The sequence below is a fragment of the Scardinius erythrophthalmus genome (genome assembly GCF_964197995.2).
Source record: "Scardinius erythrophthalmus genome assembly, chromosome: 17".
In the NCBI taxonomy this organism is placed as follows: domain Eukaryota; kingdom Metazoa; phylum Chordata; class Actinopteri; order Cypriniformes; family Leuciscidae; genus Scardinius; species Scardinius erythrophthalmus.
The window spans coordinates 20,747,348-20,760,293 of NC_138237.1; the positions used below are offsets into that span (position 1 = coordinate 20,747,348).

Genomic DNA, 12,946 nt, shown 5'->3' on the forward strand with positions numbered 1-12,946 from the left:
CGCTGGGCGGGGAAAGATTGATGTGCCTGACCGAACTCGGGGGACTTGGTTGAATGAGACAACACGCGAGGGGAGGGGGAACAAAAGCAAGGAGGCGGAGGAGGGCGAGGGCGAGGGCGAGCGCGAGCACAACACAGAGAAGGCAAACAAGCAAATTGGCGAAATCAGAATTAAATATAAACAATATATCGATATATACGATATAATCCATATCGAGTTTAAAAAATATCTCGATATATCGTAAATATCGAGATATCGCCCACCCCTACTTAAGAGCCTTCTCCAACACCACAACCCAAAGGCGTCAATCCTTCTTCGATCGTTTTTTTTTTTTTCATATTCCAGCTTTCACATCCATATGTTGATATAGGAAACACAATTGATTGGACTAGCCTGCATTTGGTTGAGAGGTTGATGTCTTTGCTCCTCAAGATTTGGTTCATGCTCAGCATTGCATTACGTCCGAATTAAATTTGGCACCTTATTTCAGGTGTGCAGTCGCCGGTTTGGTGAATAGATCTCAAGAAGCAGAAGTCCTTAACGCATTCAATTTCTTCTCCATTGGTAGTTCTGTTTCTATGATTGGGTGTAGGTGCTGCTGTATCATTTTTACCAAATTTTTAGAAGGATTTTGCTTGTGTGAGAAATCAAGGCTATTGAACGGTAGTTGCAACAGTTCCAACAGTTCCAAAGACTTTCAGGTAGCCTACATTTCCAGCCAGGCACCATTAAGATGTGTCATGCGCAGTCAGAGCGAGGTGTAAGCAGTAGACTGCAAATGGGGGTCGTCATGCCATAGAAAGCAAGATCTGTGAAGGGGAGGATGAGGATGAGGAAGAACAGAACACCCATCTGGTAGGAGAACAAAATCACAGGCCTCTGTGGGTACAGTAAAACTGAGCCAATGGTGAGTGGGACAACACAGGTCCCACCAGATGACCTGATCATTAAGAAATTGAAATCTGAGGTGAGACACAAACCAGATGACACTGTATTTATACATATCACGGATACTCGCTTATTCTGATGAATATGAAGGCAAAAATGGAGGTATAAGTGAACTGGAAAGTTGAAAAGAAAACATGTCATGAAGTGTTAGATGAGACAACATCAAATGTTAGGCATTTAAAAGCATTTACCTGCACAAATTAGGATCTCAAATACAGTGTCTTGTCCAAAGCGAAGCTGTTCAATGTCAGTGATATGATGGAAATGGGTTATGTGGGACAGAAAGAACACAGGAAAGTCAGAACATATAATGGAAAATTTAAACTCCACATTCCCTGTCACGCTGAGTTTTTAATCATAATCACACCATGTTCGTTCATTGGCCAGAGGAGGACTGGCTCCCCGACTGAGGTTTCTCCTAAATTTCTTTTCTCCATTCTGTCACCTGAGTTTGTGTTCCTTGTCAGTGTCGCCTCTGACTTGTTCAGTTGGCGACAATTAATATTCAGCAATATTACTGATTTGACCGCACTGACACTACTGGATGAGAACTCAACTTAGCTGGAATTATATAGCTGAATTAAACTCATTTCATAATTGATGTACTTTACACTGTTACTGAACAGTGCCGCACTCTCTGAAAACGACTTTGCAGGAACTCCAGTATTAAACTCACAGAGCAATGAACTGGGTCCAGGTCGCAAGAGGCCTACAGGGCTGGGCTGGGGAGTGGCTAGTCAAATAGCGATCGTCCAGCTTTGACTGGGCCTGAGTTTGAGCAGGCTTGCTGTCCCAATCCAGCCCCAGCCTTGTTTACAGCACGAGTAACCACGTCTAACAGCTTGTTATAGGACGGAGAAGTGAGCTTTGCCTGTCCACTCGGAGGGAGAGAGCCACACAAATCGCCTATAAGCTCTTCAGAATCAGAGGCCGCCGTAGACAAAACGTCATCGTCGAACCGGCCACAACCGAAAGAAATCACATCGAAATCGTCACGAACGAAAATGACGGGGTTCGAGCCGCGCTAGTCTGCGAGCAAGCGGCTCGGGGAGAGAGAGAGAAAGGGCGAATATTCCGTCTACTCGCTCTCCATGCGCTCAAGCTCATAATCGTCACCCCATCCATCTCATGCTGCGTCTCTGCAACCACAGAAATGGAGAGGCGAGGGTATGACGCAAGGCCTTCTTTCCACAGAAAGCCGCCAGGGCATGTTTAAGACCCAGACATTGCACGCACCTGTCATGGGTGTCTCCTCCTGCGATGAACCTGTCACACGGGTCGATGCATTTCTTGAAGCTCATTGTGTCCGCTTGAGAGGAGTGGTAAAACTGGTCTGAATTATAGCAAAGAACAGAAAATACGCTTCCTGAAGGAATAAAATCTGAGGAAATAGCGTCCAGCGCACTAATATGAAGCATACATGACGTATTCTTAAGGTCCTTGCACACTGAGTCCGAAATTTTCGCATGCGGTTTTTCTTATTCGTGAATATTCGTGATTCGGGTGGCTCCTAAAATGTCAAAACACCATTCAAAATGCTTGCTACGGATGCGAAAAACGCAGAATTTTTTTTTGACGGATGAAAGTTTCGGAGGCAGTGTGCAAGCGTGATTGACATAACGTGAGGTCGTTTTTTTTTTTAACGTGCGAAAATTTTGGATGCGAATTTCGGACTCAGTGTGCAAGGGCCTTTAGAGTGGTGTTAAGTGCTATTGGCCAATCAAATTGGCGTGATGGTATAAGGGCTTCAGACATTCATCCACACCAAAGGTGTTCCCATAGCAATATTCGCAGTGTTGAGAGACCTATGAAAAGGAACAGCTCTCAGAGAGAATGGGTTGTCATGTCCACACATGCATTTATTTATTTCATAAAATCGCAGCATTTCATAATCGCACAGGCTTGACATCGCGATTGCGATATGATTAATCGTGCAGCACTACTGTTTAGTAATGTCTTTTTAGAGCTGCTTTAAAGCAGAGTTGAATTCTGTTTGCATCATTGAATCTTATTTTCCTGTTTATCACTGTAAAGATGCTTTGACACCATCTATTGGTAGGCTATATATAGGTGACTTGACTTGATAAACATTTCTGAACAGTTATACAGTACCTTTTAAAAGCATACACACAAGCAAACCTTCATTCACTGCTTGTTATTAGAGCTCGACATCGCCATCTGCTGGAATATTTCTACATTATTGTCTTGCTATTTTAACTTACCCACACCGAAGAAGAGAGGACTGATGAAGATGGCAGCAGTGGGACCAATTCATTGCACCAACATGGGAATCATGCACGCTCGAAAAACTAACTTCTCTGTTAATGGAGCCACCACCTGGTTCCTAAGCCATCGTAAATCTCTCACACTTGCTCCAAGACCGAGAATCTGCTCGTGAGCAAATATTCATGATTTATGAGAGATTTTCTTTTTACATGTATTATATATATATATATATATATATATATATATATATATATATATATATATATATATATATATATATATATATATTCGTTTTTTATATTTATTTTTTATAAAAAAAATATTTAAAACATTCTAATTATTCTGTATTCTAAATACAGTATATATTCATACTCACTCAAGGCTGTTTCAACATCATGAAAAAGTCCTCTTGGTCTCTCAATTGCCAATTGGGTCAGAGGTCCAAGGAAAAGCACCTGTGTTCAAAATAAATAAATACAAAAATAAAAACAGAAAAGTCATGCATTATGGTTCTCAAGAAAGGGTTCCCATGAAGCTGTGTCTGAATGAATGCTTGCTTAAGTGCACAATGGTGGTAATATTGTTTTATTGTTATTATTATTATTGGGTAACTACTAAAAGGTAAACCTTTGGGTTTAGTAACAAGTAAGTAAGTTTAAGGGAAACCTAAGGTCGTTCGTTCTTAAGGGAAAATAACACTTAAGGTGCTTTATGCAACCGGGCACCGGTTTGTAACCATCAGGTTACCAGTTATTGTACGTTTATGGGTCATTGACAAATAAAGCTTCAAAAAGATTATATATATATATATATATAGAGAGAGAGAGAGAGAGAGAGAGAGAGAGAGAGAGGGGCTCATTGAGCCTTATATAACACACACACACACACACACACACACACACACACACACACACACACACATATATACAGTGTGTGTGTGTGTGTGTGTGTGTGTGTGTGTGTGTGTGTGTGTGTGTGTGTGTGTGTGTGTGTGTGTGTGTGTGTGTGTGTGTGTGTGTGTGTGTGTGTGTGTGTGTTATAAGGGTCAATGACTTGATGTACATATTTTTGTGTCCAATTGCATTAATTCTTTTTAAAATAATTCAATAAATTCATGACATATATCACTTAGTAATATATATATGTGTGTGTATGTGTGTGTGTATGTGTGTGTGTGGGGGGGACGACAACTAAAGAGAAGACAGCAATAACATACTATAGTGAGTGTCAGCGGCAGCAGAGTGGCAGGCACAAAACCCTCTAGAGTCTAGACGAATGTCCATCAGGGCCCACAATGGTGGACTTGGCTGTAACATACCAAACATAACAAGTAAAACGTTTAATTTATATTAACTTACACTTATAAATAAAAAAGAATACTCTTAACACTTGAGAAAGTACCTGAATATTGAAATATGCATAGATCTCTCTGGCATACAGCTCACACTCACCCTGACTTTCATGTAATGAGTCCATACCAGTAAAACCAGTGGTGAAACAGCTGACACACACAAAACACTGGTGAAACGCCTTTTTATTGTGTTTGGATGATCCCTAAAGAATGTACAGAGAATATGACATAATTGAACAATTTAAACTGCAACTGAACTGTTCTTCAATTAGAGAAATAATAGCCCAGTGCTTTGCACATACAGCTTCATCACTACCTGGGTAAGCTGCCCCTCCATACATGCATACTCCCAACATACAAACAGACAAGCAGTAAACAACACATAACAGATATCCAATACTCTCCTTCAAAAGTCTCTGAGTGGGTTTTGATTGATAACATCGTCCGTTATTCCAAAGAAACATAGTGCTGTCTGAAAAGTAGATAATGAGAACTGCTGCTTGCATAGCCTCTATTATCAAGCTCGAGCAAAGCAGTGGAATAGCATGTTTTTTGTCCAGTTTATGCATGTCTTCTCATGGTCAACTATAATTTTAACAACTGAATAATTAAACATGTTTTAATAGCTGAAGTGGCTATATGCTATTTTTACTTTTTAAAATGCAATTTACCAATGTTTTGATTTGCAACTCAGACTGGTTTGGCTGTTTTTAAGAAGTTCAGAGAGGTTTTTTTTTTCATATTAAATAAATATTCCGATTTGTTTATAATACATATTCAGATTAACGTTACTAGTTTTACTAGATCGTGAAGAAGTTTACATATGTTATGGTTGAACAAAAGAAGCCTCAGCCAAAGGGAATGTCAGTATTAACAATATTAACATAGACACAAACATTATTTATAAGTAATAAAAGACACACAAAAAAATAAATGCAAAAATTGTTGTTTCCATAAAATTTACCCGCCAAAATACTATGTGAAGCAAGATATGACAAGCGTCTAAAACTGCCAGTATCAACAACCTGGGGGAAAAATAAACTTAATTGAGTTTCATTACAATAGCATGTGTCACACACTCCTTTTTAATTCCGATATTTTTTTACAAGCATGTATGTGTCCATGTGTTCATTCATTCAGTGCAGGTTTCAAGGTCGTGTGTTTAAAGTATTTTGTTGTTTTTGGCGACCGGACTTTTATTTTGAAGGCCAATCTCGTGCACTTCCCTATTGCAGTAGCGTAGCCGCTTTTACGCTGTTCTTAGTTCTTCACACTCACGCACACTCTCGGCATGGCTGCGGATAGCACAATGTCTAATGGTCAGGAAACGGCCTCGCTGAACGGTGAACCCGTGCTCAAGCGCTCCAGAGACAGCGTGGACTCGCTGCGGATCCTGCGGGAGCCCCAGAATAAAGTGACCGTAGTGTTGGGAGCTCAGTGGGGAGATGAGGGGAAAGGGAAAGTGGTCGACCTCTTGGCAATGGACGCCGACATTGTATGCAGATGCCAGGTGTGTATCCAACCGCGCATCAATTTGTGTTTATAAGAGTTTATGAGCAAACATTATGTCTGTGCTGTCTGAGGATTGCGTTTAGTGCACAGTTTAATTGAGGTAAACGCGGAAACAAACAACCACTTTCAGAAGACGCATCACTAACCTCACAATGAAGTCAAAGTTTCCATTATTGTTGTCATAGCCACTTTTTTTGGCGGCAGGACAAGTGATGTAACATTTCCTGCGGCTCGGTTTTTATCTTATCGCGATACTTGCGCTCATGTTTGCATCAACTGTGTGTTATCAGGGAGGAAATAACGCGGGACACACAGTGGTCGTGGACTCGGTCGAGTACGACTTTCACCTGCTTCCTAGTGGCGTTCTCAACAAAAAGGCCATCTCATTTATTGGTATGTCTTGTTTGAGCTTCCTATTAAATCACATGCTGCTTTACTGCCCCCTAGTTTTTACTAAGTGTTCGGTGCATTATGTATTTTATAACTTCCCATTAAAACTCAGTCATTTCTCGTTGCATTTTTCTCGTTTCATTGTTTGGGATCGGATGTTAACCTTTGACCTGCTGTTGTGATTGTTGAGATCCTCGCTTGTTCTGTCCCACAGGAAATGGTGTTGTGATACACCTGCCAGGACTTTTTGATGAGGCTGAGAAGAACTTGCAGAAAGGCGATGGTAAAATGATCAGTATATGGAGTGAAATACATAACAATGTTAAACCTGAGGTCGTTGTGATATCATTTGCTTAATGCATATTCCATGTATTTAAGATGCCTACATATCAGGGCTGGACAGTGTAGCTAAAAATGTATACCTTAGTATTTTTGCAAATGAAAAAGACATGATCTGGATTGAAAAACTGTTGTTACAAAGTACGTACAAATGGTCAAAATTATAATCTGGACCTAGTGGTGACCAAGTACTTTGTTTTAGTAAACAAAGACAAAAGGAACATTTAAGTCATATTTACTTAACTTAAAGGTACTTAACGTGCAACGTACAGCAACGTATAACATACATTATTATTATAATAACGTACAATATAAAAACATGAAATATACAAATATGAAAATTATCTAAAAAGTGCAGTCTTCCTTACAAAAAGCTGTGGTTGTTGCAACAACAAAGTCAGTAATTTGTAGAACAAAGAAACATAGAGCTTAGAAGCATTACATAGAACAAGTCTATTAGTTTGCAAGACTTAATGCACAGATTTGTTCTGACATACAGTATCAGATTTATTTGTCAGTCGAGATGATTTTCACTGTCAAAATTCTGCATTTTCAAATTTAATCCCGCATTTAAATAAGGTTGTCAAAAACAAAAATTCTGCAATGTGTAGATAGTAGCATGAAAAATATATGTATGGGTTTTTATATTTATTTTTTTAGCTCTGTTAGATGAAGTGTTTTTTACATTAACCCCTTTGCGTCAAAGATCGCAGTCGGCCCCAGATCATCGTTGTTCAACATTCACTGCACGTTAAAATATTCAAAAACTTTTTGTACTTGATCTGAAGTCGTGAATAGGCAGTTCTCCGTGCCAGACATTAGAGTGCAGGAAAGTTATAAGGGCCATAAATAACTTCATTAGCATTTTTATTAGCCTTCCCTAAAAACACATAACATGGTCTTATGAAATGATTCATAAATGCATAGTTTTAAAGACATAATCCTCATATTTGAAATGAAGCATGACCCTACTTGTGGCTTCACTGTATTATAACTGGTTCACTGGTTATAAGGTGTTTTACCACATTTATGTAATATTTATACATTTAAAATTGTATTCTTAATATTTTTATGTTTGAGCTTATATATCTCCACACTAATAACAGTCTGAGTAATTCTGAGTCTTGAACTGTAAACTCTCATGTGTCAGCTTTTTAAATATATGTTGATTATGTGTCTATCCAGAATGACTTGTGAGCAGCAACTTTTTTATTTTGGGTGTGTCATATATGCCCCACTTGCCAAAATGGGGGGTGTCTAGTAAGGGGTTAATAAGTTTTATTTTTTTGGCTTTGTTTATTTTAGGACTTCAAGGGTGGGAGGAACGACTGAAGATATCTGACAGGGCACATATTGGTATGGTTTTATTTTGACTTCATGAGGCATTGATTAATTTTGCCGTATTCCAGATGACATTGACTATGTACTGTACTATGTTTTGTCTCAGAAAAAAAAAAAATACCAGGAAACTTATATCTATGACATTAGAATTAGAGGTGTTCTCTTTTTCTGTGTAGTGTTCAACTTCCACCAGGCCGTTGATGGGATACAGGAGCAGCTGAGACAGCAGCAGGCAGGGAAAAAGTGGGTTTTCTTTTTTTTTTTTGCACTTATAACAGCTCACATTTGCAGATAATTTTCTACCAGATTGATATTGAGCTCACCCTGCTCTGTTTTACAGTTTGGGCACAACTAAGAAGGGCATTGGACCTGCATATTCCTCCAAAGCAGCACGTAATGGACTGAGAGTGTGTGATCTGGTCTCAGACTTCTCAGTATTTGAGGAAAAGTGAGCATAATGATAGATTTCTATTTAATATTTCAGAAAACTACTTGATTACATAGAATTATGTGTGTTGTTCTTAACAATCATATCTGCTTTTGTTAGACTTTCTTTCTCTGTGAAAATTAGGACTTCATGAAGACAGATAAAAACTTGTAAATATCTCTCTGCAGATTTCGGGTGCTGGCTGGTCATTTTCAGACCACATATCCTAACCTTAATATTGATACTGATGCTGAGCTGGAGCAACTGAAGGTGATTAGCATCTTGGCATCTTTCAGTATGTGTTCAACTTCTAAATCATGAACCTGCCCAGTATTATTTTTTCCATTTCACCCACAGGGTTATGCTGAGAGGTTACGGCCCCTAGTAACTGATGGGGTTTATTTCATGCACAAAGCCCTTACTGGACCAAGCAAGAAGATTCTGGTGGAAGGAGCTAATGCTGCCTTACTGGATATCGATTTTGGTATGAATGGCAATCCCGCATAAACGGGAAGATCCACTGGTGTGCTTTTAAAATGTTTTGACCTTGTGGACAGTGGAATTTGTATTTGACAGTGTGAATGATACAAATGTCTTCTTAACATTTGATGTTTCCATCTCTCTCAGGGACTTATCCATTTGTGACCTCATCAAACTGTACCGTCGGAGGCGTTTGCACAGGCCTTGGAGTCCCTCCGTCTCATGTTGGCCGTGTGTATGGAGTGGTGAAGGCCTACACCACCAGGGTGGGAGTGGGAGCATTCCCTACTGAGCAAGATAATGTGAGTCTGTGTCAGGGTGTGTTTTGAAGAGGAGTCAGGGGGTAAAACTTGTGACACATCTTCACATGTATTGTTCTTATTTTCTAGGAAACTGGTGATCTGCTGCAGAGCAAAGGGAGGGAATTTGGCGTCACAACAGGCAGGCGGCGGCGCTGTGGATGGCTGGACCTGGTTTTGGTTCGCTATGCCCACATGGTTAATGGTTTTTCAGCGTGAGTTATGTTCAGTGTGTTAAATTCACTATCGTTCTAAAATTTAGGCTCAGTAAGATTTTTAGAATATTTTTGAGTGTCTCTTCTGCTTACCAAGGCTCTTCTTTTTTTTTTTTTTTTACTGTAATATTGTGAAATATTAGCCTACAATTTAAATGAATTTTTTTATATATATATATATATATATATATATATATTAGAATATAATTTATTTCTATGATGAAAAAGCTGAATTTTCAGCATCATTACTCTAGTCTTTAGTGTCACATGATCCTTTAGAAATCATTCTAATATGCTAATTTGCTGCTCAAGAAACATTTCTTATTATTATTAATGTTGAAAACAGTTGTGCCACTTAATATTTTAGTGGAAACTGTGATACTTTTCCTCCAGGATTCTTTGATGAATAGAAAGTTCAAAAGAACATCATTTATTTGAAATCGAAATATTATGTAACATTAAAAATGTCTTTACTGGCACTTTTGATTAATTTAGTGCATCCTTGCTGAATAAAATCTTAAAGCCTCAAACCTTTTGGTAGAGTACAAGTGGGAAAGTTATGTAATTGTAACAGTTTTAACCAGTTTCTATTTTTCTTTGTTGTAGCTATTACAAAGATTGAACTTAAGATTTATTTAGTTTAATTTAACAACACTTTTCCTTCTGTTTCTCTCAGCATTGCACTGACCAAGTTAGACATTCTTGACACATTGCCAGAAATAAAGATTGGCATAGCTTACACAGTTGATGGAAAGCCTCTTCCAAGTTTTCCTGGTAGGTTACCAATTTTAACACATTTTAAGATTTGTCACGCATTACAATATTCACACACATTACAATATCACTGTGCTATTTATAGACCTTTTTTGATAATGGAGGGGGTAATATTTGTATATTTCAGCAAACATGGACGTCCTCACAAAGGTTCACGTGACTTATGAGACGTTTCCTGGCTGGTGTTGTAGCACTGAGGGAGTGCGCAGTTTTGATGAGCTGCCATCACAGGCTCAAGCTTACATTCACTTTATCGAGAATTTCCTGCAGGTGCCAGGTAAAAATACACATACTATTTCATTTATTCATTTAGAATGTTTCAACCACTGACATATGCAGCAACAGAAAGACATATATCCTACTGGCATGCTTAGAAATGACAAAATGATCATTAGAAAATGTTTTCTCTTTTTAGTGAAGTGGGTGGGAGTTGGCAAGTCAAGAGAGAGCATGATAAAGCTGTTCTGACGAGGGGAACGGGAAAGACTGAACTTCATTTGATGGTCTGGCAGGACATCCGTCGCCATGACTGTTGGAGGACCAGAACTTTCTTTTATGCATCAGCGCTGAGATTAAGACTAACCATGGGTTTAAAATCCACTGAATGTTCCACTCAAAGTGAACACCAGCATTGTGTATAGAGGTCAGGTCTGAGCTCCAGACCCGCTTCCCTGCATTCGTAATTCCTTGACTTGTACCCATTTGTTTCAAAGCGCATCCCAGAGCTGCTCAGAACATACCTCTGTCAATCACTCGTAGTTGGCTTAAGTTTGTCTGAAAGTGATGAATTGCAGAACTTCAGACTGAAGGTCGTCATCATTTTATTGTATATCTTTTAAAATCAAACTTAGCACTCTGAGCATTTAAATTACCATATTCATTGCTATTTGTTGGATAAAACCAAACTGATTTTTAAGATGGTCATGTACTGTTTATTTTTTTATGTAATCAAGTGTGAGGAGGTCAGCGTTAAATCTTTTGTGTTTTTAATTCAGTGTTTGTGTATACTCTAAGATTGGTTTGACGTGGTTTGAAATACCAAAAGGGACTTTCTCACACAAGTTTTTGTGATATTGAAAGAAAAAAAGGCACTGTTTACCTTCTGTCAGTGATTAGTGCACTCAGACACAGCTTTTGAATCTATGATCAAGTCACACTTGCACAAACATGTGTTGCATTCCATCTAGTGCACAAACTCATTTGCTGCTGTTTTTTGAAAAATAAAGTGCAAAACTAATTATGGTTTTAATTGATGCTTCTTTTTTTTTTTTTTTTTTTTTCTCCGAAAGACTATATGCATATATTCTGTTTTAGTTGAGACTTACAAAATGAATCTATTTTAACGCACTAAATGTACCACATAACAGCAACTTGTTTAAAATGAAAGTAGTTATAAGGTAAAAATGACACAAAAATTCTCAGAATATATTTTGCAATATCCGTTATGAGGATATGGTTGAGTAACCGTTCCATCGGGAAATGGGATTCAAATGAACAGCGTAATCTGTATTATTAGACTAACATTTCTCGCGAGGCTCCAGACATTCAAGTAAAGCAATGCTTGTTTTGGTGTGTGTGCTCTATCTCGTCCTGTTCCATCTGACATCTGAGATGGACGATCAGGTACAGTTCAACAATTCTGAATATTTTTAAGACAAAATGCAAACATTTACTACAGGAACATATTTTATATATTCAATTTCGATTGTGACTAAATTATAATAATCATTTATTGTCACTGTGTGTGAGACTTTATCCAGTTATGTGTAGTTGTAAACAGCGTAATAAGTGTTTTGGTGATTGACGTTTAATGCTGGGTTTTAAGCATCAAACTGTAATAACAACAGTCAGGATAGATGTAGACATACTTATCTTAATTTGTTCAACTTTTCTGTCAGTCTGTGTTTTTTTTTTTTTTTTTTGGACAGTACACCCTATTAATAAATTAACATAGCCTACCTACAGTATGTACCACATGTACTTATATAATAAGGTTTAGGGTTAGTTTTGTAATTATGCATAATATTCTGTTATTACTACATAACATAACATGTAACAAGGAGACTAAAATGTTACCGAAACCGAACACACAAATGTGTTCGTGCGAATTATGACATATCTGAGTGACTCACCGATTGGTGATTATGAAAATGAGTGCCAGCACACTGCAAAAACAGTTGGAATTAGTTAATCAACATTAGCCTAGTTAGTAACCACGAATAAATAAAATAAATTACGTAATTAACCAAATTGTTTTATATTTAACTCCACAGGATCCTCACAACCAATATATAAGTCATAACTATACTGAAGGTATCTCTCTCTCTCTCTCTCTCTCTCTCTCTCTCTCTCTCTCTCTCTCTCTCTCTCTCTCTCTCATTGGTTTGTTTTCTTACTGAACACTCAAACAGAGATATTGAAATTGCATCAAACAGATATGTCTATGTCATTCATTGTGGTCTCCATTCATTCATTCACTTTTAGCAGGGATGGTCTATGTCAAAAGCATCTGTAAGCCACGTGAAACTTTAGTTAAAGTTGAGCATGAATTCCCTGAGGTGATGCACAAAGGTGTGGAGCCTCCATGTGTGTCTGTGCAGCGCTGTGGAGGCTGCTGCTCGGATGAGGCTATGGTGTGTGTCAG

At 38.3% G+C, this 12,946-nt stretch overlaps 2 protein-coding genes across 2 annotated transcripts; one reads left to right on the plus strand and one right to left on the minus strand.

Annotated features, from left to right (window-relative positions):
- Window positions 1–738: 738 nt before the first annotated feature.
- Window positions 739–4,966, minus strand: LOC308706087 (CAAX prenyl protease 2; the record flags this gene model as incomplete). Its single annotated transcript, XM_081391471.1, is given in 10 exon segments — window positions 739–962; window positions 1,140–1,221; window positions 3,175–3,219; window positions 3,223–3,316; window positions 3,318–3,339; window positions 3,551–3,629; window positions 4,391–4,438; window positions 4,440–4,481; window positions 4,626–4,728; window positions 4,842–4,966. Coding segments are annotated over 10 exon segments (864 nt in total).
- A 787-nt stretch (window positions 4,967–5,753) lies between these two features.
- On the plus strand, window positions 5,754–11,641 carry adssl (adenylosuccinate synthase, like). The gene is made up of 13 exons (XM_081390425.1): window positions 5,754–6,035; window positions 6,328–6,430; window positions 6,642–6,710; window positions 8,072–8,122; window positions 8,284–8,350; window positions 8,448–8,555; window positions 8,723–8,804; window positions 8,892–9,018; window positions 9,162–9,316; window positions 9,404–9,528; window positions 10,205–10,302; window positions 10,430–10,579; window positions 10,718–11,641. Exons 1-13 carry the CDS (start codon window positions 5,817–5,819, stop codon window positions 10,768–10,770), a joined length of 1,407 nt encoding a protein of 468 aa, XP_081246551.1. The 5' UTR covers window positions 5,754–5,816; the 3' UTR covers window positions 10,771–11,641.
- The last annotated feature ends 1,305 nt before the right edge of the window (window positions 11,642–12,946 follow it).

Excerpts from the sequence above, each read along its gene's own strand:
- adssl (XM_081390425.1), top strand. The coding sequence starts at position 5,817 with ATGGCTGCGGATAGCACAATGTCTAATGGTCAGGAAACGGCCTCGCTG. Across the intron at positions 9,019-9,161 it reads CTTACTGGATATCGATTTTG|GGACTTATCCATTTGTGACC; the intron begins GTATGAATGGCA and ends CATCTCTCTCAG. Across the intron at positions 10,303-10,429 it reads GCCTCTTCCAAGTTTTCCTG|CAAACATGGACGTCCTCACA; the intron begins GTAGGTTACCAA and ends TGTATATTTCAG.